This window comes from Neophocaena asiaeorientalis, unplaced genomic scaffold, assembly GCF_003031525.2.
Source record: "Neophocaena asiaeorientalis asiaeorientalis breed wild unplaced genomic scaffold, Neophocaena_asiaeorientalis_V1.1 scaffold149, whole genome shotgun sequence".
NCBI classification, from domain to species: domain Eukaryota; kingdom Metazoa; phylum Chordata; class Mammalia; order Artiodactyla; family Phocoenidae; genus Neophocaena; species Neophocaena asiaeorientalis.
The window spans coordinates 6,437,198-6,454,771 of NW_020174442.1; the positions used below are offsets into that span (position 1 = coordinate 6,437,198).

Sequence of the window (17,574 nt, forward strand, 5' to 3'; positions counted from 1 at the left end):
TCCTAATATTTTCATTTTATTCAGGCTTGTTTCCCTAGCTTGGTTGCATTCACCAAAAAGTGAATTCACAAATAACTAGATGGGATTGTAGGGTATGAGCCATCTTATGTTGAAAAGATGATTTGGGAGATGGATGGACTGAACCATCCCCTTGGGTCCTGTGTCACCCACTGTAGCTGGACTGACAAATCATCGTACGATATTCAGCCTCCCGACTGCTTCCTCACCCTGTGCACTTGATTAAGTTTTGTACAAACTTGGCTGGTCTGATTTGATATCAGGAATTTCTGTGCTTCTCTATGACTACAGAATAAAGTCCAAACACTTCAGACTGATTTCATTCAGGCCCAGCCTAAGCCCCATGAAACAGGTCTGCTAGCCACACCAAACTCACCATTATTCCCCAAGGTAGAGACCACAGTCCTCTATTTTATTGCCTCCATGGATTTATTCATCTGTTCCTTCCAACAACAAGCATTTAAATTGAGTATATACCTTCACCCTGCTGGAGGTTATGGGGAACCCCAGTACTTAGCTTTCCTTACTAATGGAGACAAGCATGTAAACTAAATTAGTAGGCAAAATTTATGTGTCATGATACAGAGACAGAATGCTATAGGAGCCTGAAGTAGGAAGAAAGGGAAGAGTCTTGACCAGAAACCAGTGAAGAGGGTGATAATTGAAATGGGTTTGTTGAATGGGTAGAATTGTACTGATGTGGGCAGAACTCCCTCAAACAAATTGCCCAACAACATGACCTATTCAAAAACTGCTTAACAGTACTGTAGTATGTTAATATGAAAGCTTTAAAGTCCATAGTGGAATAACTGACCAGAGGAAGTGTGAAAGCAGGAATCGGGCTATTCAATACAGGACTAAAACATGAGTATCAGACCTCAAGAATGCAGTCAAAGATCAGCACCTTTTCTAAGGGTCTCCCTGGCTTCCCACCTTGGTCCTGACCCCAGACTCCATCCTCCTGTCATTAGAAGGTAGCCATGCTTCAGTAGCTGGGGAGGGACTTGACAGACAGTACTAGAAGCAAGTACTTCCCACACCAAGAGTGCTGCCTTGGCCATGTGAAGGCATTGTATTATTTGGGAGTCAGGCAGAGACTGGGCAATGAAAAACAGTAATGGAAACTGTCTTGACTGCGTTGAGACCTGAGTTCAAAGATGAGGACCTTTGAGACAGAATCAGATCAAGGAATGGGCCAGATGAGGCAATTTATACTTTTCACATATTAAAACACCTTGATTCTTCCATATTGAAGAAATGTAAACTGGTTCTGTCTGCACTGAAGTAGACAGCACTCCTAAGTGATAATAAAAACGAATGCAACTGGAAACATCCATGAATAGATAAACAAGGTGTAATTCCACCCTTCAATGGACTATTACTCGGCAATAAAAAATAACTACTGCTACCCACACCAACATGGATGAAACTCAGAATCATTATGCTGAAAGAAGTCAGACATAAAAGACTACATTTCTGCCTGATTTCATTTACATAACATCCAAACTAAGCTGTAATGGCTAAAAATCAAATCAGGGGTTATGGTGGTGACAGGTATATAAAACTTTCAAAACTCATTGTATTGTATGTGTTTAATGGATGGAGTTTATCGTCTGTATATCATTCCTCAGTGAAGCTGATTAAACACCACTCATGCAGACCTAGCTTAGTGGAGTATTTTTGCATCTCCCTGCTCACGCAATGCAGTCAGTTCAAAGTCAGCAATACACATTGTCAGATGAAATTCCAAAATCAAATAATGTGTTTTAGGGTTACTTTTGCCAGAAACTGGAGAATATTTTTAAGTGATCTAAATTCTAAACCCTTTAATTTGTCACCCAAGAAATTCTCCAGTTGAAAAAAGAAAAAAAAAAATACCATGGGAGGAAAAAAAAAGAAAAAAAAAGAACTAGAGAAAATTATAAAGTGTTTTACTGAGTTTCTTTTCCAGGACATTAACATTTTTGCCAGAGTAAGTGCAGTGGGTAACAATTCCATTCACATACGATTTCATCCAGAAAATACAGTTTTAGAATGTCAGGGCCTGAGCCCCTGCACCAGGGACGGATAGATTAAAAGCAGGGCTAGCCCTCTGTGCCCATGTGTATGGCATCTGGCATTTGAAACATAACTGACACCAGTTTCTCATCTTCTAGTAAGAGAAAGTTCAAGGTCCTTTAGTATATGAGTGTGTGTGTATGTGTGTGTATGTGCGCACACATGCACGAGCATGAGTATGTGTGCACAAAAGACAAGTAAGTTAAGTTAGTTGTTTTCCTCAGTTAATGTCAGGGGTACTGTAAGGCTCCCTTTGTATCGCACTAGTCATTCCACTACATTTTCCCTGGCTTTGCCTTTGCCCTCCTTTCAGCCTCCAATGATCATTTCCAGACTCAATCCCCTCAGGAAGAAAGAGAGCTGAGAGCTTTGCCTCTAAAAGGTCACACGTACAATTACCTCCCTGTTACCAGGGAACAAAGGAAGCCTCGCACATTTGCACATTGTAAGGCCATAGTTACCTGGATTTATTTGCTGTCATTGAAGCAGTTGGCCTGTTCTTTTCGAAGAGGCTATTTTAGTGGGGCTGGGCCAAAGCAGCTATATCAAAATGTAAAAGATGTCTTTTTTATTACCAAATTATGTATGTAAATAAAATGCCTCGCTCTTTCCCCAGGTAACATGCTTCACACGTTACTTAGAAACAAACAAACACTGCTAAAAGTTTCATGGTCCTTTTTCTTCCTTTTAGGTTGCACCATAACATCCCTGTAACAAAACAGCCACATGTCCTGTGTTCATTTGGGGACATTCATTAACCTAAGAGTCAAAGAGAAATCAAAGAACCCAGAGGTGTGAAAATGTCTTGAAAGGGAAACTGTCCCCGTGGCCTGCACCACCACTTTGAGTAAATTAGAAAAAGATGTCCCACCTTAACACATTTTCAAACCATCTGGTTGTGATCTATCATCTGTAATGACACAAGTCACAAGATAACAAAATTTAAATATGGTAGCCGTGGAAAAGAATACACAGGACAACCCTTGCCCTGTCTCAGGACATGGCCTAGAATTGGCCCTATAGGTTGATGTGTACTTTGTTTCTCGGATGGAGCATGACTGGTAAGGAGCCAGTCTGTAAATATCTGAGTTGAATCAGAGACTTTTCAACTTCGTGAAAGCCAATAAAGCACTTGGATTCTAAATACTGACACTGAAGTTGCACTGTGAGTGGAAAGAAACCAGAGACATCGGCTGAAAACACAGCTGAGACTGATTCGGCAGATGAGAATGGCACTAAATGGAAATGTGTTCGGAGGAAAGGGCTGTCTCTCAGGAGGTGGTTCAAGTGTAGCCCAGATGCTGTTGCTCAGAAGAATGTTCTGATTACAGGCAATGTGCAAGGCACTATGCTAGGGACAGAACTGGGAATTGGCCCTAACTGTGGGAATGATCGCATTTAAATTCACCACCTTTATTTGGGAACATTTTAAATTTTTTCCTAAGCTCTCTGTCTGAGGCAATAAGTCTAGTTGACAGATCCCTATTTGGTGTGCACAGAGCCCATTCCCCATGAAATTAATCAAGAAACAGGGGCCGGGGGAGAAAGGGGCTTGCTGAGTGGAGTAAGCATTCTTGACTCCTTTGCCCATTGATATGTTTGAACTCAATCAGACTGATTAGTTCTGAAGACTACTCTCCAGATGGGAAACCTCTCTAGGGTCCTGGACTTTTTGTGGCCTTGTAAAATTCTTAGAAGCTTTGGCTCCCAGATATCTGACCCACAAGAATCGCCTCATTGTTCTGGAGTCTCCCACACGTGATCCAAATGGTGTTTGGCAGCTAGGGTGAGCTACCCTTTGCCCCGGCACGAAGCGTGTGTGCCAGTGGACCCTGTACTCAACTACTACACAACTATGTGGGTCCCCTCATGGGTCCTTCATGACCCAGGCTGTCCTCTTTACAGCATCTCACCCAGGCTACCCCGTGGAACTATGTCCCCTCTGTTTTACACTCTGGATCTCAGATTGTAAACTGATGGACTCGCCTCCATTTCAGCCAATGGACTTCCATGTTTTATTTGACTGGCACAAAGTTCTTAAAAGTTTCCAGTGTGAATATCCTTAGGTGGGACTTACTCTCCAGCATACCACAGGCTCCACCATTCCCTATGGCCCTACATGCAGCTGCCCAAACCCTGAAAGCATATGAGCTTGTGACTTAGAGCAGCTGTTCTTTCACTCCCTCTCCCCACTTATCTCCCCAATAAAAGGTATTTGCCTTACAACTCATTTTTAAGAAATGAGCTAAACTTATGGTTAATCTGTATTAATATGCCAATAGCTAGACATGGTTTGCTACCTAGCTAGGGAATCTTTGCATTTTAGCTGGGACTTCCTATGGAGTCAGTGCTTTGAGTCAAAGGACTGAATCTCTGGCTCTGGAATTTAAAAAGTAGGGGAGGTATTTTAGAAAACAAATGGGCAGTGGTACATTAGCAATTGTCACACTGAAAATTACCTGCTCCCTTTGAGTATAAGCACTTAGGCACTTTGAACTTGACAGGAGGCTGGAAACCTATCCTTAGGCAAAAGAAAACCCTCCATGAAGGGAGGAGGGTCCAACAGCACTTCCACACAGTAACTGTGCGTAATCCTTAAGTCATGTACGTGCTGGAGGATTTTTTGCTTCCCTCACTTCTAGCTGGATCCCAGGTTGTCAAAAACAGGGCCAATCCTGCCAGGGTCTGAGGGAATTGTTATGTGACTGTGCAGCTTTTGAATGGGTATCATTCCATCAATAGTGTTCCTCTTTCTGCATGACAAAATTAAACATAAAGAATTTGGGCCATAGCTGCTGTTTTAGATTTTCCACACTCTTGATCTCTTCTATTAGGCCAAATAATTGAAATGTCTGTGGTAAGTGCACAAGGCATGTCGTAGAATGCAGTAAGGTTAGATGGGGAAATATGAGGGAAAGTTTTTCTTCCCTGTACTTGCGGAAAAGAGAGTAAAACCTCTTTTAGAAATCCATGTGCGTATTCCAATATTGAAAATGTCTGACCAAGTAGCAGCTAACAATTACGAGGCACTTTCTATGTGCCAGGCCCTGTACTAAGCACTTAACATGCTTTATCTCAATACTTCTCATAATAATCCCCTGGATAAAATGTAATACCCCCATTTTACAAACCAGGAAACTGAGGTACAGAGCTGTTAGTAAACGGTGAAGTTGCTTTCCACCCAGACAGTGGATCTGCAGACTGCCTGTCACTGCACCACCACTGTGAAGGGAGCACGGAGGAGATGACAGGTGGCAGTTTCTCAGACACGATCCCAGGTCTTTTGCGGGTATTCTCACATTTAAGCTCTTGCCTGCCAAACTGAGGCTGAGGGAAGAAATTTGTTCAGAGATATGTGATTTTGTTGTGCATCTGTCAACTGATTCCAGGTCTGTCTGATTTCAGCGGCTTCTAGAAACATGGGGCGTCATGTCGTCCGTCGTCGGCAGAGTATCATGCTCTGCCTTGTGTGTCCACAGTCAGCCGTCGCATGGGATTTGAGAGAAACCTGTAAAATTCCTACTTCTGCTCTCTCGACTACCTCAAAAGCTCATTCCTTTGGATTAAAATCCTTTCTCCCCAGGTCCTCTTTCAAAATGCAAATAGTCCTATGAGAGATTTTTCCATGAAGGATTTTATCAGATTTTCCCGACCCCCTTCCAACAGTATCAAAAGATGGGGGTTGGTAGGAGCAGGGAAGATGCAGAAGGTGTTGAAAGGGAAAGGAGATCCAGGTCACCCAAAGCCATTCCCAAAGTCAGAGTTTTGCCTGTGGCCATTTAAAACACAATTTCAACAAACTTGACTGAGACTGAAAGTGTATAATTAAGTTTCCATTCCCCCAGGCATGTCCTACACACGCAGACAAAGTACTAATAGCATTCTAATATATAGGAGTAACTGTGTAGTTCAGTCTCAAACCTCAACAATCGCAGAGTTTGTCTCAAAACCACTTGGTATTTCACATTTCTGGTGTTTTCAAACAATCCTACCCAAATGTCACATCTGGAAGGATCGTTGTTTGAAATTAAATTGTTTTTGGAAATCACTGGATGCCACGTAAAGGAATTTTCCAATCCAGCCTGTCTATTGGCCAACTATTAGAGAGTCTGCTATTTGTGATTTGGAGTTTTGTTTTGCTCCTTTTAACAATAAGAAAGACTTGGTCATTCATTTGGAAATGCTGTTAACATTAAAGTATTTTCATGTTCCTGATTTTTTAAAACAAACTATTGGTATTTTGAATATATGTTTGGCATTTTAGCTATTTACTTCCTTGTCCTGACATACAAAGGCTGAAAAATCTAAGTCAAAGAACGAATTCCAAATTAGTTTCTGTTTATGAAAGGAATACAGTTTCTTAGCTGAAGGTTTTTCTTTTTCTTTTCACATTTGAGATAGAAGCGTTCTTTTCTGATCCCTTGGAAGGATATTGGTTAGAAAGTGAGGTGTTTGAGATATTGATTCAACCTCTTGGCAAATTCTTATAAGAATGACTTTCCTTGAAGAAAATGGATGTGTCCCTGGTGTCTGGTTTCTGTGATCCTCAGTTTAGCACCAGGCCTGACCTTCATGGTCAGATGCCTCCGGGTCACAGGGTAAAATGAAGCAATGGGGACAAGAAAGGAAAAACCTAAAAATTGTGGCAGACACAGTTTTTCCAGCTGCTATAGTTAGAGAGAAAAAGAGTAAAGCATAGGCACTATCTGACCTGGAACTTGGAAGATGGGTTATTTCCCATGACTGGTTTGTCTACAACTTGTATGCTAAAGGGCCCCCAGCTCTGGGGGAAGGCCCAGGAAAGAAGTTTTCCAATGAAAAGAAGAAAGATATCATCTTGGATATGGGACAGAAAGGATTCTAACCTTAGGAGATAGTTTTGTTCTTTGGTTGTTGTCTTTTCGTTTTCTTTTCTTATCAGAGTTTTTGGTCCCAATCTCTCCCTTTCCTCTCTGTCTCTCTACCCTCTGCCTCTGATTTCCTGAAGCTTTAGGTTGGGACCAGTGATATCTTTATGTTTTTACCTTTTCTGCTTAAACAAAGGTAGCCCGAATGTGAGAGCTGCTTGGGGACTTTTAATGACAGCATTATGGCATTAGAGTTGGTGCTTGGAGCAGGATTATTGGAAATTTATTGATTTCCTCCATTTATTAGACCCTTCTTCAATTTGTAGGACATCTCTCTTCCTATAAGACAGCCTCACAGAGGTAAATATGTGAAAGAGACAATGGATGTAAGAAGGAGATGAATTACATAATATAAAGGGAAAGCAAGAGGTGAGTCCTAAGTCAAATTCTCTCAATTTCCACCTATTCATAAAGCTGAACTTGTCCTCACATCTAGCAGTGAGAGTCTGTTCATAGGACAATCACCTCCATTTCAAGAGGAACTTTTTCAAGGTTGTGTTGCACTGCCTTTGGTGGAGGTCTAAGAATTTTGGGAGAGATTTTAATTGTTGACCTTGGAATTTAAGTTTCTAAGAACTATGTATATCCATTCAGTCATTACATAAAGATTTCCTAAGCATCTATCACTAGAAAATGTGGATGTCTGTGTGTTTGGGGCTGGAAGGAACGCGATGGGGGTGACATGGAGAAGCAGGCTTAGGAAGACACATGAAATCATTTAAGCTAGAAAAATTATCTGAGGGTACAGCATGTTGTAGTTCTGTTCATTTTAGGCTTGAATAATACCTGAATTTATAATATGTGATCCTCTCTTATCACAGAGGTTACCATCAGTATTCTTCTTTTCAGAGGAGCAGAAATCCACATATTGGAGTACCAATGCAAGGACCACCTATTTTTGCTTTCATCTTTGAGCTCTGAGAGAGGTAGCTATATCTATTATGGTCTCTCTCATTATGGATACGTAGGACATATGTATAATTATAATTTGAGGCTGACTTTTAAAAATGAATATGTTAGAGTGTAATTTGTACAGATGAGAATTATTCAAATTTTTATATTAGGAAGTAATATATATCAATTTCATCAGTGACGCTGTTGTTCTCACATCAGATGTGCAACTCTCTCTCACCCTCAACACATATTTCACACACGCTATATACACACAGATTCCTTTGGGTTGGTTTCTGGAGCCAACAGGGCAGAAGGGAATGCTCTTGTTACCTTGAAGTTGCACTTGGTACACCTGAGAGCCGTGGGATCCTAGAATGCTGCCCCCTGATACTCAGGCATGGTTGGCACCAAGGAAAGATGAAGAAATGGCACATGGAGCTGGATGTTAGTGGCCCAGCTGGCAGCATCATCAGGGGCTGGTTTGTGAGGTCGAGCCTGGTTTTTATGACATCAGCACTGATGAGTGCTAGTTCAGAGGTGAACTAGGGCCACTGAAGATGGCTAAAAGGATAAGAATCCGCAGAAGGATCACACTGAACTTTTTATCTACCACCTCCGAAGAGTTCCAAGTCATGCTTGTGTTTGGGAATTAAAGAGGCAAACGGTTCTAGGAGCCTGTCTTTATTTCAGAAACTCAGTTTAACTGAAGGCATGAAGAGACAAAGGACTAAGTAGACCCTTAAGATTCACTTTTCCCTCTCTCTTTATATGTCTCTCTTTCTCATCTGATAGGCCTGATAAGCTTACCTGGTATTTCACTGAGAAAATATCAAATCTAAGCTAACAGACTGTAGCTCCTTCATCTTCCCACTAACAACCTACAATCTTACCTCCACCTGCATTCAACCTCCTCCTGAAATGGAGAAATGTCCCCTCTTGTTAATCCTCTCCCTTTGCAAAGGCTGGGATCCCACCTTGGTGCCCATTTCTCCTCCAGGTTTTACATTTGCTCTTATCACATCTCCTGCTCTCTACTGGATCGATATCTAGAATATTCAAATGTAGTCTACAAGCTCCCATCTTCTAAGGGAACCTCTCTTAAGCTAAGATCTCTATTTCTAGCCTACCCATTATTTCTCTTCTAGTCTCTAAGCCAAACTTCTCAAAACACATCCTATCTTTATCATCCATACAGTCTGCAGCCCCCGTCACGACTCTGAATGTGTTCTCTCCAAGTGTGTCAAACTAAATCCACATTGCCAAAACAAATAGATTTTTTGGCCTTCATCCTACTCCATCCTTCATCCTACCTCTGTGCGTTGCAGACTGTTTTCCACACCCTTATTCCTCACATTTTCTCCCGTCACAACTTTCAGGGCACCATGCTCTCAAGTCGTTCCTCCAGTATTTCCAGTCCCTTATTCTCCAGCTCCTTCTCCTCTAACCCCTAAATACTGCAATGCTTCAGGGCTCGGCCCTGGGTTGATTTTTCTAGCCCTATACTCATTCTGACAACTTTAAATATATATTAACAATGCACAAATGTATACCCCAGCCCAATTCCACTTTGGAGATCCAGACTTATATTTTCAGCCTGACTGACCTACTTAGATATCTCACAAGCATTTTGAATTTGCTATGTCCAGAAGGAAACAATTGGTCTTTATCCCCAAGAGCCTACCCATTTCTCAAGTTTTTCCCATTTTAGAAAGTGACACAAGCAGTGCAGTTGCTCAAGCTAGAAATCTTAGTCATCCTTGACCCCCTTCCTTACTCCTCCACATCCCACCTATTACCAGGTTCTGCCCATTATTCCTCATCTCCATCTCTGCTACCAACACCCTAGGCCAAGCTCTCATCTGCTTTCACCTGGATTCCTGCAGTAGCCAAATAACTGAGGTCTCTATGTCCACTGGGCAGCTGGCGGAAACTGTGCTGTTTCCACAGCTTTATCTTGTGTGCCTGTCCCCTCCCTTCATCACACTCTGGCCACATGTGGACTTTTTAGTTCCATTTTAAGATCTCTCTTACCTCAAGGCCTTCATACGTGCTACCTTTAGCCAGCATATCTCCTCCTCCTGTCGTTCCCATCCCCTCACATCCTGACTATTGGCTAATGCTTTTGTACTTTTCATGTCTCAGCTGAAATGTCACGAGGTTGTCTCTAACCAAGAACCTAAATGTCCACCTCCCACCATTAGACACTGTCACATTACAATTTGAATGTTTATATTTATTTCCTATCATTTCTTCCATAAGACTAAAAACTCCAGGAGATCAAGGACTGTGTCTACCTTGTTTATGACTCTATATTTAGTACTTAGTCCAATGCCTAACAATAAATATTTATTGAATGAACAAACTTCTGTCCTCTTTGTCCTGCTTAATTAACACTTATAAGCTTGGCAGCATAGCCATACCCTTTTTGTACCACACATATGCCTCTCTCTTTAGTGACATAAAAAGGTATTGTTCTTTGGAATTAGACAGATCTGGCTCTGACACCATTACCGAGCCCACCGTGTGACTTTGGGCTACTTGCTTAATCTCAGTTTCCCCACCTGGAAAGTAGGGAAGCAATATCTGTCATGTAGTAATATTACGACGATTAAAATGAGAACATGTATATGAAGTACTGATCATAAAGATATTTAATAAAAGTTACTTCCCTTTATTCCATTCCTCCTAATAAAATCCAAATACTTTTTACCTAATAGACACACACACACACACACACACACACACACACACACACACACACAACATTTGACAATGTGAGAACATCCATCCTACCCTTCTGAGTCTTTCTGATTGTGACCTTCCCACTGAGGGGTTTGCCTTTAGAGAATGAGATATTTAGCTATGGAACAGCACTGATGCTATTAAACCAAATATAAAACTGTAGCCCTAAATAAGTTGAGTTTGTATTATAAGGGCACGTTCTCAAATATGAAGGTAACACAAAGAGAAAGGCAATAATATTTTTGAGTGTAGAAGACATTACATTAAAAGAAAACACCAGATGGCAGCACCTGATGCTAGAGATGTGTCTGATGGGATTTTAGTTCAAACCTGAGCATCAAGGACGCCAAAGGTAGCTTAAAACTACATTCAGAGAGAGAACCTTTTATTAAAAAAAAAAAGAAGACATTCCCTAAAGAAAAATAATGCCTATTTTGTAATATAGTATAGGGTTTTTAGAAACAGTGTTTCACATGTTACCAGAAAAATACTAAGAAACTAACCCTAAGCATTATGTAACTAATAAAAGGTAGTTAAACAAATGCTTCATTTTAGGTGGTAGTTATATTTAATTAACTCTGTCAATCTGTGTTCCAATTAGCCAGAAAGGCCTTAAGTCAAAGAATGAAATACTATCAGCTTATAGAAAAGGGAAAATTTTCACAAATATTAAATGCAAATATTAAAATGTATTCACTCATATTAAAATAAGAGGCAATAGTGACCTCTATTCTTGTACACTTTTAGTGTTACTTAGACCATTGCTTGCTAAAACAGACATCAAATTGTTTCATTAAATAAATGCAATATTAAAATTTAAAATGATAATCTATAGTTTTCCATATTATGCATCAAATTTCATCTGGAATTAACACTACTTTTAAAACCTTGCTAAATTGGATATTGCTTGCTCAGGCTTTCCTTCTTTTAGAGGCAAAAAGGGGAGTTTGATGTTGCTCTGACACCATATAATGGGAGAGCAACACCCCAGGCAGTCACACCTTTTATTTAGTTTTTAATTTTTAAACATCTTTATTTGAGTATAATTGCTTTACAATGGTGTGTTAGTTTCTGCTGTATAACAGTGAATCAGCTATATGTATACATATGTCCCCATATCCCCTCTCTCTTGTGTCTCCCTCCCACCCTCCCTATCCCATCCCTCTAGGTAGTCACAAAGCACTGAGCTGATCTCCCTGTGCTACGTGGCTCCTTCCCACTAGCTATCTATTTTACATTTGGGAGTGTATATATGTCCATGCCACTCTCTCACTTCGTCCCAGCTTACCCTTCCCCCTCCCCGTGTCCTCAAGCCCATTCTCTACATCTGCATCTTTATTCCTGTCCTGCCCCTAGGTTCTTCAGAACCATTTATTTATTTATTTATTTTAGATTCCATATATATGTGTTAGCATACGGTATTTGTTTTTCTCTTTCTGACTTACTTCACTCTGTATGACAGACTCTAGGTCCTTTTAAATAAAAATCCACATCAACGGTTTTATTCCTCTTACCACGCTGCTTGGGATCCTTCACAACTTCACTGTGAGATCAGAGAGAGTGAATTCAGCCTTACGTTTTGGATGAGAAGCAATGGAACAATTCAAGCCCATTCAGTGGTGAGAGGGCAAAGCAGAGCTGGCACAGAATGCCCATCGACGACTTGGAGGAGGACCATCTTAGCGGCGTTTGTTTGTTTAGATTTGATTGACGGGTAACAGGAGCATCCGTGTCATCAGAGAACTGAGCCAATCTATGTAGGAGGAACATTCCGAGCGGAGGGTAATCCACTCTGCCAGCGGAACAGTCACTGTTGCCCAACTGCAATGAGTTGTTTCCAAGTTCTGTGATCATGATTCTGAAAATATTTTTCTCACCTGAGTTCACTACAAGATTGAGCCCCCTGAGAACATTAAGCAAGATCGCTGATTCTAATCTGAAGTCAGAACAAGGATTCTAGAGGGAAATTGTTCTGATTGACATGAGAAGAGAGGAAGCAAACATCTGAATTGAAAAAAACAATGCATGTGTCTCACAGTCAGCCAAAAGCTGGCCGCCACAGGCAGATGAAATTCTGAACGCTAATAATGCACAAGGCAGTGATCTTTATGGAAATGAATGATTCACTGCACTATCTAAATCTTAAATGATACAAAGATAGAAAAACAGCAATAGACAGGGTCAAAATGCAACCAAAGGAGAAAACTACACTACCCAGGAGAGGCTTTCTGCTGAAAGCACAATGCAGTGGCAAATGTCTTTTCAAGGGAAGGGATAAAGTCTGTTGGTTCAAGAGATCTTATGCCTCTCAGAAGACTAGGAGTTTTCTCCATTTTAATGAACCCAAGCTTGCTCCAAATTGGCAGCTAAAGGGACCCTATGTTGGATGACATTTCTATGCCCTCCACTAAAGCCTGTGTGGTCCCCAAAAGGGCCAGCACACATCTGACGGCAGTGGGTGCCAGTTTCTCACTGACACGCACCTTTTCAGGTCGGGAGCAGAGTTGGTCATACTCTGACAGAGCCGTGTCCTCTAGATGCCCCTGTTCCAAAGAACTCCCTCTACTCTGATCTCAAAGCGCAAGTCACCGACAGCCCTCACTGGCCTCTCCTCCTGACATTCTCCCCTCCAGATGACTGCGTGAGTCAGGGGTGTCCTCTTGTGAAGCCAGGGGCCCAGGCCAGCCTCTCTCAGCAGTCGTGACTGAGTGAGAACACGCTATGCTCAGCCTGCTGGCTCCACTCTTGGGAGCACAAAGTATGTGTTACAGCAACAAGCACGAGAATTCTGACCACACTCTTTCCTATCTTGAGATCTGTAATGAGAACACTTAAAGCAAATGCACACAATCAGGAAACAGGGCTGAAAGTCAGAACACTAACGGAGTTTCAGATTTGTGGCTCTAAGACATGGATTCTTTTTCTCACTGGATCCAGACCCCACACGTTTTGGAAGAAAAGCAACAGCCAGAAGATGAGAAAAACAGTTCATGTTTATGAGACCAGCCTGAAGCCCATGCCACACTTATGAGTTTGGGTTTTCATTCGGCAAAGAAACTAGCTGTTCTTTTTCCATTTCATCGGAAAATATGCCCATTAGTCTGACTCTTCAGCTTTAAGATCACTGTCTTGGAACCTTCTAAACCAGTAAGTGAAAGATCTCACTTAAAGATTTCATTTTAAACATAGAAGTTAGGGAAAAGTACCCGACATTTGCCAAAGTAATGCAATAAAAGAAGTAACGAAGAAAAACTGGGTAAAAAATGAAGTATGGCTATCCATCCCCCAATCCCTCTGGTTTAATTTTTGCAATAGCTTGGGTAACCTTAGTTTCCTGAGAACAGTTCGTTTAAAAAACTCCTGCAGGTGGGACATTTCAAGTAGCAAGTCACAGAGAAAAGCCTTTGACCACCTCCTATTTCTCACGACTTGATGTTCTGTAAGGTGTGACACATGGCAGCACAACCACTTCCCTGGCTTCATGGAAGGACAAAACACATGGACCACACTCTATCTTGCATCCTTCCCCATCCTGGCTGAGGATGAAATTTCAGGTGAAGGCCCAACAACATTTCACCATACAGGTTGGGGATCCCTGGGGTCATGCTTATTTACAACTGCCCAAGTCATGGCCTGGTGTTTGACCCAAACACAGGGTACAGAGCAGCAGCAGAAACTGAGCACTTCCTAGATCCATGAACACACCTAGTTGGCTTTGGGTCTGCACTGGGGTTAATCCCCCAGATACTACAACCATATAAGTGTTAAAAGAAAACATGCTGCATTTTAAAGCATGTTTATTTCTGCAAGTGCTCCAGTGTTTAATTATGCTAAAGTCATTTGGGGTTTTTGACACAGATTTTATTTTAGTACGATAAACTCAGTATAACCAGCATGGCCAAAAATGAATTCCTAAGGTAGATGACTAAAATAAACCAGTAATAAATATTGGCTGTTGGAATGGGAATTATTTCTCTGTAATGTAGACACAGCATTACTGACTCATTTTCAAATACCAGTCTCTCCCAAGGATTATTGGTATGAGGGATCAAGGAAGAAAGAAGTCCTTCTCTCTTTTAGGCAGCAGAATGGAAGGAGACTATGAATCCACCAGGCAAGGGTGTTTTTAAATCTACTTTGCCAACAGAGATATAGCCCTGGAGTCTGACAGGGGGTCAACTTAGGCTGCACTGAGGCAGAAATAAGGCATTGAAAGAAACCATCCTAAGAGTTGAGGGAGCTGATTCTGGGGACATTTTTCTCTCATTCCCCTGGAGGCAGAATGTACCCCCAGACCCACCCAGTGCATATCATGTGGCACGAATTACCTTATCAGTCACAGTGGGTACTGCCGTGCTCCTTTGCTGCTTGGAATTAGTGGACTCTTTGAGGCCACCTTTACTCCATAATGTCAAATCTTGAACTTTTGGCCCGCTAGGTTGAGCTGTACAACTTCTCTGGTGCACCAGAAAGCTGTCAGGGGCAAAGGTCCGGCTACAATTTGGGCAGGGTACGAGCTTGAGCTTGACTCGGCCCCTCTTGGTTGGACTGTCCAGTTGGAAGGGGCTGAGGCTTTCACGGTAGTGCCTGGAAGAACTCGCTGGGGAGCCGGTCATTTTCTATTTTCCACTTTTCCAGGTATTTGGGCTGATGTATAGGAAGGGACAGAGTGCCAAATTCCCTACCACAGACGTAGCAGATGAGAGCCCTTGGTCGGGTTGTGATGTCACCGGAAGCTTTCTTGAGAGCAGCAAGATTATCAGAACTGTTGGGGTTTGGTGCCCTGGGCCCCTCACCCTTTGGCTTGCAGCTTCTCTAATGAACAAGAAGTGGATCTGGCAAGAACTTGCGACCACAGGATTCACAGGGCAGTAGCTGAGCCTGGGAACTCTGGAATGCTGCCTGAAGATTGTAGGATCCACTTCCACTGAGAGGCAGTGGTTTGGAAGGTTCTGGCTTCCTCAGGTGCTTGGGCAACTTGCTGTTTTCAGTACGCCACTTCTCCAAGCACTGGGGCTCGTGAATGCCAAGCGATTGGGACCCAAATTCTCGGCCACAGATATGGCACACCTGGAACGCGGGCCTGCGGGATGGGATCACAGAGGGGCTGGGCTGACTTTCCGACCTAAGCCTCCTACTGGCCCGTTTTAGGAGTATTACAGCTCCAGGTCTGCTTTTCTGAGGGTCCGTCTTTATTTTTTCACCAGGATTGACATGCTCAATTTCTGGCAAAAAGCTAGAAAGGGATGCACTAGATAGAACAGCTTGGTTTATAAGGAAGGTAGGCTCTTTAGAATGGTGGAAAGATTGTTGCAACGTGTTGGAAACCGTTTTCTCCTTTCCTCTTTCCATTAACAAAGAAGTCTTTCTCTAGTGCTTGCTCTGATTTCAGGCCAGACATATTTTGGGCTTCTGCTTAGAGAGAAGGTTAGTCAGGTTGGCTGTTCTGGGGTTCCACATTGTAGCCAGTACCTTAGACCCAAAGACAGTGACTCAGAGCTTCATTGCAAGGCAGCAGTCTGGAATGCTGGAAAGTCCCCATGAAACCTCAGATGCCTCCAAGATCTGCAGGGGAAACATAAATCAAGAAGTTATTACATACACACACACAGACACACACTTAGATTTTAAGTTGATAAAGAACAGTGTTATTTTTTTTTTTTTTTGACCTAGTATCCTCTTTGGCTAGCATAGTAACTAGCACTTAGGAGTTGTTCAGTAAATGTTGAAATAAGTACGAAAAGAAATTCCATTATGAATTACACTGTTACTGTGGTGAAAGTAGTGTTCTGCCCAAAGGAAGATGGACACTAATAGCACATCACAGACATATATGGCACAAACCAAGAGGCACGGTGGTGAGATCATGGAGGAGAGAACCAAGGCCTCTGAAAATTAGATTAATGAAACTGCAGATCATGTAAAAAGACCTCCTTCCACTACCTTAGGGATTCTTTTTAGTGCCATGGATTCCTCTGTCAGTTCTTTGAAGCCTAGGGACCTCTTCCCAGAATAATAATTTTAAAAGCAAAAAATAAAATTCTTACTAGTACAAGTGAAACTAATTTTATTGAAATAATTTATCAAATATTTTTAGTTGTGATTTACTTGAGCTACAGTAATATGCTAGAAATTTTGAGTGTCCATGGGCCTAGGGTTAAGAACTGGCAGAAGAAGTAATTCAATAGTGAATAGGAGGATTACCAGGGAAACCATCAGAGAGAGGTAAACTTCTTGTAACCTACCAGGTATCCACTCTTCTTCATCATGGGACGGGAGTATTATTAAATTGTGGCCGTAACTGTCAAGCCAAGATGCAACCCAGGGCTATACTCTTCCTGGCAGTATATCTGTACATCTTTCCTGGGATGAAGATGCTCAGACTTCGCTTGATGCTCTTTTTATAGCTATTGTGTTCACGTTCTTGTTTTATATAGATATATCTCTATATAGATATTATCTATCTATCTATGTATCTTCAAAATACCTTTTGTAAAAAACATGGCCAACAATTTTATTAAACCAGAAGAAAGGGCTGATAAGATCTCATTATGGTCAGAAGCCAAAGGAGTTTTTACCTTGGGTAAAGGCATGAGTCAGTTTTATCCCAGGTCTACAATCTAGCTCAAGAAAGGTAATTTTCAAAAGTCTTAGGACCTTCTTCATTTCCTGAAGGATGACCTCACTCCGGATTAGAGGCTCCTATTCACAGAGGGAGAAGCACCTGATCTGAGGCTGGACCCTGCAGACCACAGCAGACACGGCTTCAGGCACAGCAAGGACAGCCGTGCTGGTAATATCAAAACACTGTTTGGGCATTGCGGTTGATAAGGGACAAAAAGAGCTGTGAGATATGCACCCAGTTCCCATATTTTGGTGCCAAGAAAGGTCTACATCTTTGCAATTAAGGCTATCAAATCAGGTCTGGCACAGAAAAGGAAGTTATTCTTCATTT

At 41.8% G+C, this 17,574-nt stretch overlaps 1 protein-coding gene across 1 annotated transcript in view; it reads right to left on the minus strand.

Annotated features, from left to right (window-relative positions):
- Nucleotides 1-15,971, minus strand: part of LOC112407778 (zinc finger protein 474-like) — a 34,300-nt gene extending 18,329 nt beyond the window's left edge. Inside the window, 2 exon segments of the mRNA XM_024757183.1 lie at nt 14,948-15,136; nt 15,138-15,971. Of these exon segments, the coding sequence (XP_024612951.1) occupies nt 14,948-15,136; nt 15,138-15,971 (1,023 nt within the window).
- Nucleotides 15,972-17,574: the final 1,603 nt, after the last annotated feature.